Genomic DNA, 19,476 nt, shown 5'->3' with positions numbered 1-19,476 from the left:
AACCGGAACCGAAATCGCACAGTGCAGGTTCTTCAATTCAAGGAACCGGAACCTAAAATGCAGGTTCCGATTCCTTTCCGGGGTACCCTATAAAAAATCAATTACCCCCTATTAGTTTAAAAAATGACAAAAATACCTTAAAAGTTTACAAATACACCCCTAACAAATTTTGATTATTCATTCATTTGTGTCCAATGTAACTCATAACCTGTAATCTCTAAGCAACACTTGAATTCAATCAATTTATCACAATTCACATACAATTCGTCAATCAAAACCAAAACACAAACAATTATTCATCACAATTAATGTTATAATTGGCCAATTGGGTATTTATAATATACTAAATATAATTTAGTAAATTTAATATTATAAATTAGTAATGTTATAATTAATTAAGTGATCATACTACAAGTAAATGTAATGTATAATTAATTAGTAATATACTATTATATTATGTAATATTATAATTAATTAAATTGTTAATCATTTATTAAGTATTGTAATATTGTTTATAATAGAATTATAATTAATTAGTAATCATACCATAAATTATAATGGAATGTTATAATTAATAAAATTCTAATCATTTAATTAAGTATTGTGTAAATTAGTAAATTAGTATGTTTAATAAATGTCATAATCATAAGTAATCATTATTATGTAATGTTATATTAATATATGATCATACAATAATAGTATATGTAATATTATAATGAATTAAGTAATCATACTATAAATCTATAATTTAATATTATAATTAATTAATTTCAAATCATTTAATTAATATATTAATGTTTATAATGGAATGTTATAATTGGTTAAGTAATCATATTATAAATATATAAGGTAATGTTATAATTAATTAAATTTTTAATCGTTTAATTAAGTAATGAAATAATATAGTAAATTACTAATATTTATAATGTAATGTTATAAATTCATAACTAATTATGTAATCATTTAACTATGTAATAATATAATTAAGTAAGTGATTAAATATAATATAATATAAATGTTATAATTTAATTAAGTAATTATTTAACTATAATGTAATGTTTAATTAATGTTATAATGAATATTTATTGGGTAATGTTATAATTAATTATTTCTAATAATTAATTAAGTATTGTGCCATGTTATGTAGTAAATTAGTAATTAAATGTTAAAACATAATATCATAACTCATAATCGTAAGTAATCATTAATTATGTAATGTTATAATTAATTATGTGATCGTACTATAATGTAAGTTATAGTGAACTAAGTAATTAGATTATAGATCTTTAATGTTATATTATAATTAATAAAATTTAATTATTAATTAAGTAATGTAATAAATAATAATGTAGTAAATTACTAATGTTTATAATATGATGTTATAAATTTATAACTAATTAAGTAATCATTTAATTATGTAATACTATAATTATTAAGTGATCATAATATAATGTAATATAATAATGTTATAATTAATTAAGTAATTATTTAACTATAATGTAATATTTAATTAATTAAATTTTTAATCTTAATTAAGTAATCCTTTGTTATAATGTAATGTTTAATATAATGTCGTAATCAATTAAATAATCATCTAATTATGTAATCAATTAATCATACTATAATGAAATAGTGAAATGTTACAATGAATAAATAATCATACTATAAGTCTTAATAATTTATAATTAATTTGTATAATAGAATATTATAATTAATTAAGTAATCATTTAATTAAATGTAATGTTACAATTAATTACATCATGTACTTAAATTTATAATGTAATGTTGTAATAATTAAATTCTAATATTAATTAAGTATTATGCAATGTTATGGTAAATTAGTAATACTAATATTTATAATATAATGTCATAATCAATTGAGTAATCATTTAAATGTAATGTTATAATTAATTATATATCATACTATAATGTAATGTTATAGTGAATTAACTATTAAGTAATCATACTATAATTTTTAATGTAATATTATAATAATTAAATTTTTAATCATTTAATTAGTTTATGCTAATGTTTATAATAAAATGTTATAATTGACTAAGTAATTATACTATAAATCTATAATGTAATGCTATAATTAAAAATTTCTAATTATTTAATTAAGTAATATACTAATGTTATAACTTATAAGTCATAATTAAGTAGTAAATCACTTAATGTAATGCTATAATTAATTATACTATAAATCAATTGAGTAATATTATAAAATTATAATTAATTAAGTAATCATTTAACTATAATGTAATGTTATAATTGATTAAGTATGATATTTAACTAGTAATTAAATTTATTAATGTTTATCAATTTATCATATATAATTAATTAATTACTAATTTATTATAGATATACTTAGAACTTGATAATTGAAGTAAATAACTAAATATATTATTACTCAATCAAATATACTATTTTGTTTAAAAATAATTCTTTTAATAACATTAAAAATGTAAAACACTTTTAATTGGATCATAATTCTAATTATTCACTTAATTAATCAAAACTTTAATATTAATAGATTATAATATATTAAAGCTTTTAATATGGTGTAATTTATATGTAATAAGTATAATTATATTCATATATTTATTTAATTAGGTTATTCTAAAAATTTAACTTTTTCTATTTTAAAATTTTTTATATGTAAAATAATAGAAACCCTTCATTATTCACATTTCACAAATATTTCATTGTAGTCCAGGTTCCAAAACAGGTTTCAAAACAAGTTTCAAAACAGGTTCCAAACAGGTTCCAAAACAGGTTCCAAACAGATTCCAAAAATCGGTTCCAAACCGGGTACCCTCTACAGGTTCCAAACAGGGTACCTTTTTTACAGGTTTCGATTCCGGTTCCGGTTCTGGTTCCTCTACACACAAGAACCGGAACCGAAACCGAAACGAAACCGCACAATATCTGTTCTAAAAAATTGGAACCGGAACCTACTCGCACAGTACCGGTTTCGGGTAGGTTCCAGTTCCAGTTCCAGTTTCGGGTAGGTTCCGGTTCCGGTTTCGGTTCTATCCCCAGATTCCGGTTCTACCGGCTACCCGTGCTCACCCATTGCTTGATGAGCTCCATGGAGCTACTTATTTCACTAAACTTGACTTATGGGCGGGATACCACCAGGTACGAGTGCATCCCACAAACATTCATAAAACTGTCGTTCGTACTCATAATGGTCATTATGAATATTTAGTTATGCCCTTTGGTCTTTGTAATGCTCCATCTACCTTTCAAGCAATTATGAATTCAATATTTCACCCTTACCTCTGCAAATTTATACTAGTTTTCTTTGATAACATTTTAATTTATGGCCCCAATCGGACCATGCATCTTGAACATGTTCAAAAAGCTTTTGAAATATTAAGGCAACATCAATTTTTTGTCAAATTCAGCAAATGTGCCTTCAGTCTACAAGAATTAGAATATTTAGGGCATATTGTAACTCCTCAAAGAGTTAAGGTGGATCAATGAAAAATTAAAACTATGCTGAATTGGCCTAGGCTTACTAATGTCTCTGAGTTGTGTGGATTTTTAAGACTTACAGGTTATTACCGGAAATTTGTCCACAACTATGGCATCATAGCATGTCCTCTCACCAACCTCCTAAAAAAGGGACATTTTGGATGGCCAAATGAAGCAGAAAATGCTTTCCAGGAACTCAAAAAGGCCATGACTACTACACCAATACTTGCAATACCAAATTTCAATGAAACATTTATCATTGAATCGATGCTGCAGGGGATGGCATAGGGGCAGTTTTGACTCAACAAGGAAGGCCTATTGCATTCATAAGTTAGGCCTTGGGCACCACCAAACGCTCATGGTCTGTTTATGCAAAAGAAATGTTAGCAATCATTCACGCAATTCAGACATGGAGACCATATTTGTTGGGCCGAAAATTTTACATACAAACTGATCAACGCAGCTTCAAGTACTTGTTAGAGCAACGCATAGCAACACCTAAGCAACAAAAGTGGGTGACTAAACTACTTGGCTATGATTATGAGATCAAATATAAGATAGGCTGAGAGAACAATGCAGCTGATGTACTATCAAGGGTGCTGGATAGTCCTAGTCTTGATGCCTTGTTTGTGTCTCAAACTCAATTATGGGATACAATCAAAGCCGAAGCTGGTATTAGAGGATGGATCATCACAGCGCCACGTCAACGAAGAAAAGGCATAACACCACGTCAACGAAGAAAAGGCTGGCATGGTTAACTGAATTCTGTTTCTCTATTTTATTTGTTATTTGTCGTCTCTGTAATGAGCTGTACATAAAGTCTTTAATGAGTTGTACATAAAGGATAGTATTGTCATTGTATGGGATAAGTTTGTTAGGATATTTTTTGTATATATCTGTATCATTGGCATCATTCAATAAACCAGATATCAGAGGAAATTTCTCTCAGCTGTTTCGCGTTTCCTTTCTTTCCTTTATTTCATCTCTGTTTCGCTTTCCTTTGTTTCATGGTATCAGAGCAGTCGATCAATGGCCAACGCTCATAAAGAAAATGATTCCAAATCTTCCAATGATACAAACTCCGAAGAAGATGATTCCAAATCTTCCAATGATACAATCTCCAAAAACAAGTACCTCAATTTTTCTAACCCTTTCAACCCATTCCGAATTGAGACCGGCGATAACCCAGCTGCTACTCTTGTTTCTGAACTCTTGACTGCTGATAATTATGTCAGTTGGTCTCGTGCGATTTCTCGAGCTTTTCGCGCGAAGAACAAATTGGCATTTATCAATGGTACATTGCCTAAACCCACTGATCTCTCAGACCCTCTTTTTGAAGCTTGGGAAAGGTGCAATGACTTGGTTGTTTCGTGGCTTCAGAATTCTGTGAGTCCATCTGTCAAATCTAGTCTTGCTTTAGTTGATGATTCAAGAGTGTTATGGCTAGAACTTAGGGATTGTTTTACCCATCAAAATGGCCCTCGAAGTTTTCAACTCAAACATGACTTAGCCAGTTTATCTCAAAACCAAGATAATGTCAATACCTATTTCGGCCATCTCAAAACCTTGTGGGATGAACTTGCTATCTATGACCCTTTTCCCGATTGTGAATGTGGAAAATTAAAAATCCTCCATAACTGATATGACGGAGACTGTGTCATTCAATTCCTTATGGGGTTGTCTGATTCATTCTCAAACACCAGAGATCAAATAATGCTACTTGACCCTCTCCCACCTCTTAACCGTGTGTTTTCCATGATCCAACAACAAGAACGACAACATTTGATGACTCCTTCTACCAATTCCCCTAACCTTATGGAAATGATGGCCAGACCAACTTTTAACTCTAGCAAATATTCCTCCAAGTCTACTCCCCAGAAAACTAATCGCCCATACTGCTCTGACTGCAAGATTCCTAGCCATTCTCTTGAAAACTGTTTTAAGGTTGGAAATGCCCATCCACCATAATGCACTCATTGTAATATGCCTGGCCACATTGCTGAGAGATGTTATAAATTACATGGTTACCCACCTGGCCACAAACTCCATGGGACTTAGCATCATGGACAATGATTGGAATGGGTGAAGTTAGAGGCGTTTTGTATCACGTCCTCAGGTCTCGGGTGTCACCATCTGCTCTAGTTAATGCACTACCTCGCTTTCATCACTCAACTCATTTCCTTCTGCTTCCGCTACTCACACTACTTCATTGTGTGATTTATGGCATTATTGTTTAGGCCACATTTCTCTTTCCAGATTAGCTTTGATCACTGATCCCATTGTAACACACAATCAAACATCTCATAATCAAATACCATGTTCAATTTGTCCTTTGGCTAAGCAGCGGCGTGTTTCTTTCTCCACTTCTACACATTTTGCTTTAAATGATTTTGATCTTGTCCACTATGATATATGGGGTCCCAACTCCGTTGTTGTAGTAGATGGATCACGTTTCTTTCTTACATTTGTCGATGACCACTCTTGGACAACATGGGTTTATATGCTTAAAAATAAATCTGATACCAGATCTTGCCTTATGGCCTTTTGCAGTTTAATTGAAACTCAATTCCAAACCAAAATCAAAACCATTAGAAGTGACAATGGAACCGAATTCCACATGAAAGATTTTTTTCAAGCTAAAGGCATTATCCACCAAAGGAGTTGTGTAGAAACACCCCAACAAAATGGAAGAGTTGAGAGAAAGCATCAACATATAATGAATATTGCCCAAGCCTTAATGTTTCAATCCCACTTTCCACCCCAATATTGGGTTGAGTATGTTCTCACAGCAATCTACCTTATTAACCGTACCTTTACCCCTCTTCTTCATAACAAAACACCCTATGAATACCTCTTCCACACTCCTCCCCAATACAAACACTTGAGAGTGTTTAGTTGCCTTAACTATGCCTCTACAAACTGATCAAATTTTTTTATCCCAAGATGTTCATTTTCATGAATCAATTTTTCCCTTCCATTCTATCATTTCACCTTCTGTTCCACCTTCCAGCTCTATCACACATCCTTTCAATTCTTCACTGCCCCATTCTATCTCTATTCCTACTCCACCACAATCTAGTCCTTCACCCCACTCCATTACTCCCTCGCCTGCACTTACCCTTCCAGATAACCAGTCTCCACCTCCCACAATTTTTGCTCCCAGTTCTCCCCCTTCTACTTCCTCCTCACCATAGACTTCCATTTCTCCATCACCATTACCTCCTGCTATTTTACATCCCCCTCCTTCTTCAGTTTCACCTATTCCTCTTCGCAGGACAACTAGAACCAAGCGTGCTCCTGAGTACCTACTGGATTACCATTGCCATCAGACTACTCTAACTCCCTCTATCCCGAAGTTGGACAAGCTGCTATGTTCACCATCAGGTACAGCTTCACCTCTACACAACACTATTTCTTACCAGCATTTTTCTCCTACTTATAAAGCTTTTTCAACCACTATTTCCACCCACATTGAACCAAAAACATATAAGCAAGCTCTTAAAGACCCCGCCTGATGTCAGGCCATGGACACTGAATTAGCAACCTTGGAGGCGAATTAGACTTGGCAACTTACAGATTTGCCTCCTGTAAAAGTTCTCATTGATTACAAATATGTTTATAAAATTAAGTATAACTCTGATGGGAGTGTTCAACGACTCAAAGCTAAACTGGTGGCTCGAGGTTTCACCCAACTTGAGGGCGTCGACTATCACGAAACTTTTTCTCCTATGGCTAAGTTAGTTACCGTGCGGTGTCTCTTAGCTATTGCATCAATTAAAGGTTGGCATTTACATCAATTTGATGTAAATAATGTGTTCTTGCATGGGAACTTGAATGAAGATATTTCTATGCATAAACCACCCGGCCACACAAAAAGGTCACCCACTCAAGTCTGTAAATTGCTCAAAAGCTTGTATGGTCTCAAACAAGTTTCAAGGCAATGGTATTCCAAACTTTCTAATGTTCTTTTTGCTGCAGGTTTCTCTCAATCCAAGGCTGACTATAGCCTTTTCACCCGTGACCTTAATAGCACATTTGTTGTTATCCTTGTTTATGTCGACGATATATTGGTTCCAAACAGTGACATTGCTGCTGTGCCCAAGTTGAAGTCTCTTTTTCACAAGCATTTTCAGATCAAGGATCTTGGACCATTACGCTACTTTCCTGTCATTGAGGTTGCGAGATCATCAAGCGGCATTCATCTCTGCCAGAGGAAGTACACACTAGATATTCTTGCAGATTCTGACACCTTAGGTAGCACCCCTGCTAAGGTTCCAATGCAGCAAAACCTCAATCTTACTTAGGCAACTGGCACTCCATTATCTGATCCAAGTGTTTATCGACGTCTTATTGGTAGGCTCTTATACCTTACAGTCTCTCGGCCTGATATTTGCTATAGTGTCTAGAATTTGAGCCAATTCATGGAAAATCCTACTAATGCTCATTTACATGCAGCCGACAAAGTTCTTCGATACCTTAAGGGTGCACCAAATCAGGGACTTATGTTCTCTAGTTCTTCCTCTTTACATCTTGAGGCTTACTACGATTCCGATTGGGCCTCTTGCCCTGATAACAGAAGTTCTGTTAGTGGCTACTACATTTTCCTTGGATCTTCCTTGATCTCTTGGAAATCCAAGAAACAATCAGTGGTATCTAAGTCCTCGGCAGAGGCCGAATACCGTTCAATAGTTGTCACCTGCACTGAATTAACCTGGCTGAGATACATTCTATCTGCACTTCATGTCCACCATCCTTAGCCCGTTTTGCTACACTGTGACAACCAAGCCACTATCCATATTGCGGCAAATCTTGTCTTCCATGAACGGACTAAACATATTGAGCTCGACTGTCATATAATTCGAGACCAGATTCAGGCCGAAAACATATGTACTCGTTATGTCTCAAGCTTCAATCAACTTGTTGACATCATGACAAAGGCTTTATCCTTTTCGGTTCTCAGCTTTTATTTATCCAAGATGGGAGTCGTAAATTTTTACACTCCATCTTGCAGGGGGGTATTAGGGGATGAATCATCACAGCACCACGTCAACAAAGAAAAGGCACAACACCACGTCAACAAAGAAAAGGTTGGAATGGTTAATTGAATTCGTCTCTATAATGAGTTGTACATAAAGGATAGTATTGTCATTGTATGGGATAAGTATGTTAGGATATTTTTTGTATATATATGTATCATTGGCATCATTCAATAAACTAGATATCAGAGGAAATTTCTCTCTGCTGTTTCGTGTTTCCTTTCTTTCCTTTGTTTCATCTCTGTTTCGTTTTCCTTTGTTTCAGCTAGTGACAATCCTTACAATAAAAAAAAAAAAAAAAAAAAAATCAGCAAACAAGCAACCGAAAACCCAGGCGTTCCTTACAGCTGGCACAACGGGTTGGTTTGTTACAAAAATCGAGTGGTGATACCTCCTCATTCCAACAACTCTTGCGAGAATTCCATGATTCTCCAATGGGTGGGCATTTGGATGTATTAAGAACCTACAAAAGGCTAGCACAACAATTCTATTGGCCATCCATGCACCAAGCAGTGAAGAATTATGTTGCCTCTTGTGAAGTGTGCCAACGAACTAAAAATTAGACTTTGTCACCCGCCGGACTTCTACAGCCATTTCCAATTCCTTGTCAAGTTTGGGATGATGTCACTATGGACTTCATTGAAGGCCCTCCACCTTCAAATGGTAAAAATTCAACTTTTTGGCTGACAAGTTGAGCAAATCAGCACATTTTTTGGCTCTCTCCCATCCGTATACAGCAAAAGTGGTGGTTGAAAAATTCATTGAAGGAGTGGTGAAGCTTCATGGCATGCCTCAGTCCATCATAAGTGATCAAGACCTGGTGTTCATTAGTCGTTTTTGGCAGGAGTTCTTCAAAATGTTGAGCACACAATTGAAGATGAGCTCCGCCTACCATCCGCAAATAGATGGACAAACGGAAGTGGTCAACCATTGTATTGAACAATATCTTTGGTGCTTTGCTTACCAACAACCCCGTAAGTGGCATTCTTTCCTTCCATGGGCTGAGTTTTGGTACAATACTACCTATCATGCATCTACAGGAATGACTTCGTTCCAAGCTCTATAAGGAAGACCCCCACTAATAATTTCACATAACCATGAAGGTTATTGTCCAGTAAATGAAGTCGACCAAAGCTTAGCTTCTCGAGATGCCTTGTTACGGCAGCTCAAGGAAAATTTACATGCCGTGAACAATCGAATGAAGCAACGAGCAGATTCCAAACGCCGAGACAATGAATATCAAGTGGGGGACTTTGTGTTTCAGAAGCTTCATCCCTACCGCCAGCAATCTGTGTTTAAAAGAGCCTATCAAAAGCTTGCAAGCAGGTTTTATGGGCCATATCAGATTGAAGAAAAAATTGGAAAGGTGGCCTACCAGCTCAAGCTACCACAAGGTTCTCACATTCACCCGGTCTTTCACGTGTCCCTTCTGAAGAAAAAATTGGGTGACACAATTGCTGCTAGTATTGAGTAACCTCCAACGGCTGAAGATGGTGATTTGATTATGGAATCGAAGGCAATATTAGACACTCGTTGGGTCAAGAAAGGGTCCAAATTTGTCGAAGAAAGCTTGATCAAATGGAAAAGCCTTCTAATAGATGATGCTACGTGGGAAAACAAACAAGAAATGAAAGACAAGTTCTTAAATATGAACCTTGAGGACAAGGTTCCAGCCAAAGGAGGGGGTATTGATAAGCCAAGAAGATCCCAAAGAGTGCCCATGAAGAACCCAAAGTATTTTGACTAAGAGTTGTCATGCATGGAAGATTCTTGTTGCCAAAGACTTGGTCTAAGTTGTTGATCATGTCCACAAGTTTGCTTGCTTAAGAATAGGTCAAGTAGTTATTATTTAATTTTGAATAATTTTCGGCTGCTTTGTTGTCATTACCTGTTAGTGTCCTATTTCTTAGAGATGTGATCTAAGAATTAGGAATAGTTGTTAATTTCCTTTTGTATTTAAACTATTTTATAGTCATCATAGCTTCGATTGGGACCTATCAGTTCTGGAGGCCCAGAGGGAGGCTTCCATTCAGAGTTAGGTTGCCGATTTTGATATCAAATACACGATTATCCAAGCAACGCCATTGACATGGGTCCGAGTTGGCCCAATTTAAACTTCTCGGATTTCCTAGGCTGGCTTTGAGGGCTTGTATCACTAAGACGCTGGGCTACTATTCTGAGAGTGAACTGAGTGAGTGAATAAAAAGAGACAAAGGGAGAGGAGCGAAATACCCAGATAGCTTTCCTCTATTTTCTCGGGAAAATTTGAAGTAGGTGCGAAACATCCAAAACTTTGAAAACAGCTTATTAATAGTTAGAAAGTCCAAAATTATTTCAACTATTCTTTAACAAAATTTGGTTACTTTGTTCTTGTAATCTCCAAACTCAAAGTTGCAAGGTTTTGAATTCAAATGTCTTATTTACGTACAGTAAATCATATATAAATAAAAAATATATCCACTATTCTTAGATAAAAAATTTTGATTGTTTCGCCAATTTGGTCAGTTTGGAATCCCCTGAAAGACAGCAAATTGTTTTCATGCAGACAATCGAGAGCTCTTCGGATAACTTCTTGGCAATAGCTTATATTTTAATATCCAATCGTATCAAAACCATCCACTGTTCAATTCGACTAAATTAAGGAAAGTCTCCAAGATTTGAAGGGAATTTTCACAACTTCAATGAAGGCTTTTTTTCTCTTTTTCTTTTTTCAGAAAAAAAAAATGTTTCGGAAAAAATATGACCTGTACCTATAAGCACTCCTGAAAGCGCTTTTATGACTTGTAAGATATTCATTACATTTGTGGCAACTATAACCTTTTAGTTCAATTACCTTGCCGCTACAAAATCCACTCCGAAAGTTTAAACTTATATATATCCAAGCATTAATTATTTAACTCCCCCTGGAGTTTCGATTTACGATGTAGATCCTACCGTTTCATATACTGCTATACAACCCCCCTAAAGCAAACAGCAGTTAGTGAAGATTAAACAGCTAAAGGGCAAAATTGACTTTTCATATCCCTAACATTCATTTTTCCAAAACCAACGCCATTGTAATTGTCGTAGCTTTATAATTCATCAGTTAATTCTTAAACTAAAACAATAAAAGTGTTTGGTAAACTACTTTTTAAAACTGATAAATTTTAAAGTTGATTATAAAAGTTTTCTTTTCCTATGTAGCTTTTAAATTCAAATTAATTGTAAAGTGTTTTTAAATGTGTACAACAACAAATATACCCCTTCATAATATATTAAAGTACATAATAATCTTACCCAAAAAAAAATAAACTAGTTAAAAAACCAATTATCTTCATAATTTTTCTTTAAAAAATAAAAAAGATGAACAAGTATTGGGGTAGCCACACAATTGCCACCTAGGTCGTGCATTCAACAACACCGTTAATATCATCGGGATCAACATCGATTGATCTACACGACTCTGATGGTTATGTCAGATACCATAATTACATTTAAATAGAGACAGTTAACGAATATAGTTTTGGCCTTACAGTCAAATATTGTGTCAGATGCCGACAGAACTACTAGGGTCGTGTAGATTGCCCAATGCCAATCCTAGCAATACCGAGGTGTCATCGAACCTGAGACCCAAGTGGCTGTATATAAAATTATTTAATACTTTTTAAAATATTTATCAAAATAGCTTTTATACTGTAATTATAAAAGAAGTTAGGAAAAAAATTACTTTTTGGTCATTATACATGGTGGAGTAGAAAATTGAGGTGTCAGCTTGCTGCCCCACTTGAGCTCGGAAGTCATTTGCCCTTTCATAAAAAGCTGTCTGCGTTTGTTATACTTTTCTCACCTTATATTATTCTTTAAAATATATATATATATATCGTTTTAATATTTTTTAAAATTCAATTCTATTTTATTCAACTCAAAACATTTAACAATTATCTTTCATAATAAAAATTTATAAATTAACAAAAACACATTCACCTACCCAAGCCACTATCACCCGCCAGTAGCCACCGCCATCGTCGTCACCGGAATAACACACGACCAGCTGGATTTGACCGGTCATGCGCCAGAGATTTGGTCATTGACAATGACCAGATTTTGGTCGTTAACGACGGCTAGTTTCTAGCTGAAAAAGGCAAGATTGACACACAATCGGTCAAATCCATCCTATCGTGTGCCATTCCAGCAACTAACAGCCACCGTCCGGTAGTGGTGTCCGTCTACCGAAAGTCGATTGGATAGGTGGGGATATTTTCCTTAATTTATAAACTTTTATTGTTGGGAATGTTTAGTTAAATTAACAAATATAGAAAGCTAAAAAATAATTTAAATATTTTCTATAATCATATCATAAAATATATTTAGAATAGGATTTTACAAATGTTGTTAAAAAAAGTGTACCAAATGAAAATCTTATATGAGAAAGGGCGGCCAGTGGATTGTTGGCGTGTGTTAGTAATAGAAGTTAAGAGAGAGTTTTTGGGTACCTAAGATCGAATTTTGGTGAATTGGTGTTAGCGATGGAACTTATCTGGGCCTTGGCTCACCCATAAGAATTTATAAAGCCTTAACTCTCGACATTCGACATGTTGTTAACCGCCAAAATCACCTCTAAATAATTTTAAGGTCTATCTGACTTATCGTTTGGTTTATTGTTTTTATCCATATTCTCAATCCTATTTTTTAAATATTGTTTGGCACGTTATTCTCAAAATATTAATCTATTTTTTTAATTACGTTGAGACCCTATAAGTTCATTAATTTCATTAAATACCCCTTAGAAAAAAAAAGTTTAAAAACTAACAAAAATACCCCCATCTACCAATACCTGCCAGATTTTGACAACCACCGCCGATGGTAGCCGGAATCTATCACAATAGTCACACAACCACCGGAAATAGCCGGTAATGGCTAGATCTGCCGTCAACGATCGTCAAAGAAATGGACGTCGTTGACTGTCAACGACCGCCAAATCTTGGCCGTCGTTGACAGACAATGACGGCCATATCTTTGGCCGTCGTTTTAGCCTTTTTCGGCCGTCGCAGCCACAGCAGTTCGTAGATCTGACCTTTTCCGACCAGATCCACCACGGATTTGGCCGGAAAAGGCCAGATCCGTTCGTAGATTTGGCTTTTTCCGGCCAGATCCGTGGTGGATCTGGTCGGAAAAGGTCATAACGACGCGTTACGACACAGATCCGACCGGTCTGTGTCGTAACGAAATTTTCTGGCTAGATTCCGCTAGTGGTGGCCGGAATCTGGCACTGCAGGTGGTGAGGGTGTTTTTGTTATTTTATATATTAGGGTCTTTAATTAAATTAGTAAACTTAAAGGCTTTTTCATAAATTTTTAAAATTTACCTCGTAATACTCTCCTATCCAACAACCAAATATTATCTCTAAAATCTTATCCAAAATAATAAATCAAATGTATTCTAAGTTATCTGAAAATTATTTGAGATGTGAATAAATTGGTCCGTACACTATACTAATATAAAACAAAATAAAAACCCCACCCACGTTCACTCTAAATGAGTAATGCTATATTTACACCACTCATTACACCATTTTCATTACACCATAATGTGGCATATCCCACATCCACATAAATTTTTAATTATTTTAAATTTTTAATATTATAATAAAATAATTATTAGTAAAATAGTGATGGTGTAATGAAAATGATGTAATAAGTGATGTAAATGTAGCATTACTCCACCGATTTATTGGTGTCAGTTAACTGAGTTAAGATAAATTATAAATTAATATTATTTCATGTAAGTGCCTTTTTAAACCATTTCAAATCTTCACGCTTACAGCAGCCAGCCCCTCTTTTCATCTTCAAAACCCTAAAATTTGCCCAAGCTAAAATCCGACACTTTATGGTATCTCCAATTCCTTTCAACTATATTTCCCTCTATTCAATTGGGTATTCTCTCTAATTTTAAGGTTGGTTTGGTTTTTTAATTTTTTTTTTTTTTTTGGCCTTTTTATTTCTGTCTGGTTGCTGAGAAAAAAATTTCAAAAAGTGGAGATTTTTAAGCTTATGGGTTTTGTAATTTGGGCGATGAGAATACTGGGAGTAGAAAGATCAGTTTTTTTAATTTTTTAGTTCCCGTTTGGTAGCTGAGAAAGTGAAGGAAAGTTGGAGGATGCAAAAGGGAAACGGCATTTTGTGCTGAACCTTAGCTGCGGTTTGATCTGGGTCTTATTCAATATTGGAATATGGCTTTTCTTATTTAAAATTCTTTTTTTTTTTTTTTCGTAATTCCCTGTTTTATTTTTCCAAATTATTAATAAAAGAGCCTATATGTATGTATATGTATGTATAAGTTTCAATTATTTGATCTAATAGTTCACTTTCTATGCAGCTAATTCGCTTACTCTAGTTAACCCAACAATATTTTTGAGCCAAATTTTCATCGGAGGTAATTCTTTATTTACATTTTTAGGTTTTCAATTCGGTATACGCAAACTAAAATTTTCAGTTTTTTTATTTATCTCTTTTAAGGCATCTATTATTGTTTGTCATTGGCCCTTTGTTGGAAGTTTATACTCATAATAGCTTGATTAAGACTAAACTTAGAATAACAATTCATTGTTACAATTTTGTACTAATAACTAGTCTCGTGGTCAGGAGGTAAATGATGGATAGAAATTGGATTCGACTGCCAAATAGGCTTTGCAAGGAATATATTGATGGTATTAAGTCTTTTATGGATGTAGCAAAGAAATGTGTTGACAAGAATAATCAAGTCCGATGTCCATGTGTAAAATGTAAAAATGTGTTTTTCAAACCCTTGGATGTGGTTGAAAACCACTTGTATAAGCCCGGCATATCAGTAAGCTATCAAAGGTGGGTTTACCATGGAGAAAAACATGAGTTGGGTTCGACTAGCAGCATAAATCATGTTCATAAGGAACCACAAGTCCTTACGGGTAGGAGTGTTGATGACAAAGAACGACATGATCCATGTGCTTCTTCATCCCGTGAGAGATCTAAACCACAATCTTCCAATCAAGGGGATGAAAGAATTTCACTCATGGAAGGAGATAATTTCAATACCATTGATGGATGGACTAGCCCTGTAGTACAGAATAATTATGTAAGAGTTGTGATCAGTTTCTTTAAAAAATTTCGTTAATGACTTCTAATTTGAAATTATTTTGATTAGTGTATATATGTATTTGTAGGAAACGTTATGCACAATGCAGTCAAGTTCTGAGATGTCTCAGGCGGCTTTTGGTAAACGGTCACGCTATGCTTTAGAATTTGGAGCATGTGTAAAACCTTCTCATTGTGAGGGGGAGGCATCTCATGAGGCGGCTTTGCGAGCTAAGATAAAGAAACAACGTACTAAGGTAGAGTCACAGTGTATACGGATAAAGTCTCCCCAAGCACAGATAGAATCTAACCGAGCATGGATAGAGTCTAATGGAGCACAGATGGAGTCTATTGGAGCACTCCTACAGTCTAATCGAACACAGATAGATTCTATTGGAGCAAAAATAGAGGATTTGAAGGGTAAAATGATTTACATGAAATCTCAACTGGATTCATTTGTTGGTAGGTTTATGTCACAGCAGAGTAGATCTAGTTTTCAGTTACCATAGTAGTTTGTGTTAGTTTGAATATTTGTATAATTTGCAAAACTTGATCTTATATGATGGGTTGATAATATCTTTTATTGTCGTAAATATATTTATTTTCATTATATATAATATGATATGTGAATCGAAGACTTGGCCTTGCAGATTGTTTCCATTGAAAAACAAATTTGTTAATCTTGGAATTGAATCTCCCTGAGAAAGTCTGGAACAGAACCTGATGAATAGACCCAGCTTGCAAAAGACTTTTGCTAGACTTTGCAAATGCTTGACATCTTTTCAACTTTCAGGTTTTTCACGAGATGAGAATGAATTTTAACGACGTTAATCCTTGAAATAAATCGGAGGATGTGGTTGAGAACTGTATATAAGAAATAGTAGACTTATTATAGAGGATCATAACCTTCAGTTAGGGTGGACTTGTATGTCATTTACATTCAAGAAAAAAAAAGGTTGGATTTCTATATGTAGAACCTAAGAGTCAACATTGGGACTTTTTGTATGATAACCTCAAGCATCAACTATTTGGGTTTTCTGATGATAGCCCAAGCATCAACCATTTGGTTTGAAGTCTGGATTTTAGCTCAAAATCTTGATGGAGCCTCAAAACAAAGTGTTGTGCCTCCTTCACAAAAATGGACATCAATAATAGTTTTCCTTACTATAGAACACTCTTCTTATATTGTTCTATAAAATATGTGAATAACTCGTTGAGCACTTGGCTCTCACACTCCAAAACCTTCATCAAAATTACCCTACTCATTTATCAATTCGAAGATAGTCACGCAAGGTTGCAATGGAACTCTCCCAGAGTTGAACTTGGTAAGGATGTCAGTTTGGCCTGCCATCTTACTTACAAGATATAGATTGCTTGCTTTTAGAACAAAACCAATCATGCCTTCAACAATTAACTTTGCAATTTCATAATCCTTCTGTATATGAACCAAACATCAATTGTTATACCTTTACACCGTTGAGGAATGTAAATGGTTTTTTTTTCTTAAACAAAAATATGATATGTTTAAAATTTAAAATATTATAAAGTATCGAATCCTGATATGAAACAGGAATTGGAAGTAATAGAAAGGCAACAGCAGACCGAAGAGGAGATTGCAGAAGAAGAAGAAGAAGAAGACAAAGGAATTAGAATGGAGAAGGCAGCCAAGTTGGTTTAAAGATTACGGGTGAAGCTGAACTGGATTAAGTGTCCAAGTGTGGAATAATAGAATTAATGAGGTTAAGCATCGTTACTAATGAAGCTTAATCAGGATTAGTGGCTACTTGCTCATGTAAAGAGAGCATAAAAGGAATAAAACATTCATTTGTAAGGGTAATCAAATTTCTTCTCAATTCTCTCATTCTCAAGAGTCCCCTTGCACTTCAACAAATCCCTTTAACACGAGCTATTATATTCATGACATGTATAAATTTTTTTTTTTTTTTAATCTAATTAGTTGTATTTATAATGAACATTTATATGGCATATGCATGTATTGATTTGTACTATAACTCATACAATACTTTCATTGTATCAAAAATGTTGTTATAAATCTATATAAAAAATAGAAACATGTTATACAATTTATATACTATTTTAAAATATTCTGACCATCCATCATTATCATTATTTAGTCGTACATTTAGTCAATAAATATTTTGTTATGAAAGGGAGCGGTGCATGCATCCAAGAAATTGCTATGAATTAATAAGACAATTTGCCAATTAAAAGTAATTGAACTTCTTTTTTAAGTTACTACAAGTTTGAAAGCAAAGTCTTTGCTTCAATACTTTGACGTAAATTATTCAAAATTTACAGCTCATTCAAAACACTTTTATAATTATTCTACCAAAGAATGAACTAAGCTTTAGCTGCCATTCCCAAAATTATTAATTGTTTCAACAATTCATTTCTGAGGGTTGAAGCCGCGTTTGCATTTACTTGTTCTAATTAATGAAGGGTTTATTTTATACACGCCTTTGTAAGACTGTTTAATTGAGTATATTTTCATGTTTTTTTGAAAAATTATTAAAAAGTTCATTTTAATTATTAGAGAGATGAAATGTTTTAATTTAAATTAAAACACAAAATTTCAACCGTTGATCAGTTATAATTCAAAGGTTTAAAAGTTGATCAAGTGGCAATAAACTTCTCAACTTTCATTTATATTAAATTGCAATCTATCAACAACTCTGAATTTGTGTTTTTTTTTTTTTTTTTTTTTTTTTAACCAAGGGTGTCTGGGCGAGTTTATATACATCCGACTAGTCTCTCAACCTCGAATAAAGCTTCCGAACAAGGTAAATCTTGTGGTCCGTGACCGACAATATTAAAAACAGTCTTGTGATTCGAACCTAAGACCACAGGGAAAGCAAACCCCTTGACGCCAAGCTTTTATCACTCAGTCAATCCATTGTTGGTTGGCTCTGAATTTGTGTTTCTCATCATTTTAAGTTAAAAAAATCTATTCCATTATTCAATGCCTTATTCGGGAGAGATTTTCAATAATTATAAAGGGATTTTTAATAATTAATGAAAACTTTGAGTACGCCGTAGAACAGTAGAAGGAGTAAATAAAATGAACCCATTTATAAATAAGAAAAGCAGGGGAAATTTTGTTAAAACTAGACTACATTATTTAATAATTTATTGTTTATATTTAGAACTTTGAAAAGTGGAGAAAACATGTTGAGTATTGGAAACGTTTTTTGAAAATACAAAAATTTTAGTTGTAAAAATTTAACAAAGAGAAAAGAATGAAAAACGCCATTGTATTTGTATATTTTCAATTTAAAAATAAAACATTTTTAAAATTAAAGCATATGAGAATTAATGGTGGGGAGATCAGATCACATGTTTGTCTGAAGTTATTTATTTGATTATCTAATAATACTTTTGACAATTGACACCACTTAATCGGTGATCACATGCACGTATCTTAATAAAAAATTAAAATTGGAAATTAACGTCCTAGCATGTGCCCTAGATACAGACAATATCATATCTTTCAAACTTAGTTACAGTCAGTAATGGATGAATTAAATTAGTGCATTATTCTTTTTTTTCTTATTATTATCTAGAAATTTAGTACTTGTGATTTGAAGTTGAAGTTTCCGTTAAATCCTTGAGAAACGACAAACAATCGTCTTTGACTAGGCCAGTGCCCATAAAGGAGCTCCGATACTAGATTAACTGGGTACCATTGAGAGTCTTTTTCTTAATTTTATTTTTTATTCATAAAAGATGAACATTGGCGGTGTTCCAATAAGGCATGTGATTGTGACATGGTGGAGTGAAGAGTGAAATTCTGTGAAGTCAGCAGACAAAACACGCAGAAAATCCGGCTGGTTTAAGGCAAGAAAGAATATTAA

At 33.7% G+C, this 19,476-nt stretch overlaps 2 protein-coding genes across 4 annotated transcripts; both read left to right on the top strand.

The window, feature by feature from the left end:
• The first annotated feature begins 4,509 nt into the window (after window positions 1–4,509).
• Window positions 4,510–5,121, top strand: LOC116125342. Its single transcript, XM_031411076.1, has one exon. It carries the CDS (start codon window positions 4,510–4,512, stop codon window positions 5,119–5,121), a length of 612 nt encoding a protein of 203 aa, XP_031266936.1.
• A 9,153-nt stretch (window positions 5,122–14,274) lies between these two features.
• Window positions 14,275–16,239, top strand: LOC116125358. 3 transcript variants are annotated; one of them, XM_031411098.1, is made up of 4 exons: window positions 14,275–14,384; window positions 14,871–14,927; window positions 15,137–15,605; window positions 15,694–16,239. In XM_031411098.1, exons 3-4 carry the CDS (start codon window positions 15,144–15,146, stop codon window positions 16,111–16,113), a joined length of 882 nt encoding a protein of 293 aa, XP_031266958.1. In that variant the 5' UTR covers window positions 14,275–14,384; window positions 14,871–14,927; window positions 15,137–15,143; the 3' UTR covers window positions 16,114–16,239. The 3 variants fall into 3 exon arrangements, with proteins under 3 accessions (XP_031266958.1, XP_031266957.1, XP_031266956.1); XM_031411097.1 differs by having other exon boundaries at window positions 14,287–14,428; XM_031411096.1 differs by having other exon boundaries at window positions 14,287–14,448.
• Window positions 16,240–19,476: the final 3,237 nt, after the last annotated feature.

The sequence above is a fragment of the Pistacia vera genome, unplaced genomic scaffold (genome assembly GCF_008641045.1).
Source record: "Pistacia vera cultivar Batoury unplaced genomic scaffold, PisVer_v2 Contig163, whole genome shotgun sequence".
Taxonomy (NCBI): Eukaryota; Viridiplantae; Streptophyta; class Magnoliopsida; order Sapindales; family Anacardiaceae; genus Pistacia; species Pistacia vera.
This window is presented reverse-complemented; position numbering and strand designations above follow the sequence as displayed.

Coding starts and splice junctions, on each gene's coding strand:
- LOC116125342 (XM_031411076.1), top strand. CDS start 4,510: ATGGCCAACGCTCATAAAGAAAATGATTCCAAATCTTCCAATGATACA.
- LOC116125358 (XM_031411098.1), top strand. CDS start 15,144: ATGATGGATAGAAATTGGATTCGACTGCCAAATAGGCTTTGCAAGGAA. Junction 15,606..15,693: donor CTGTAGTACAGAATAATTAT/GTAAGAGTTGTG, acceptor ATGTATTTGTAG/GAAACGTTATGCACAATGCA.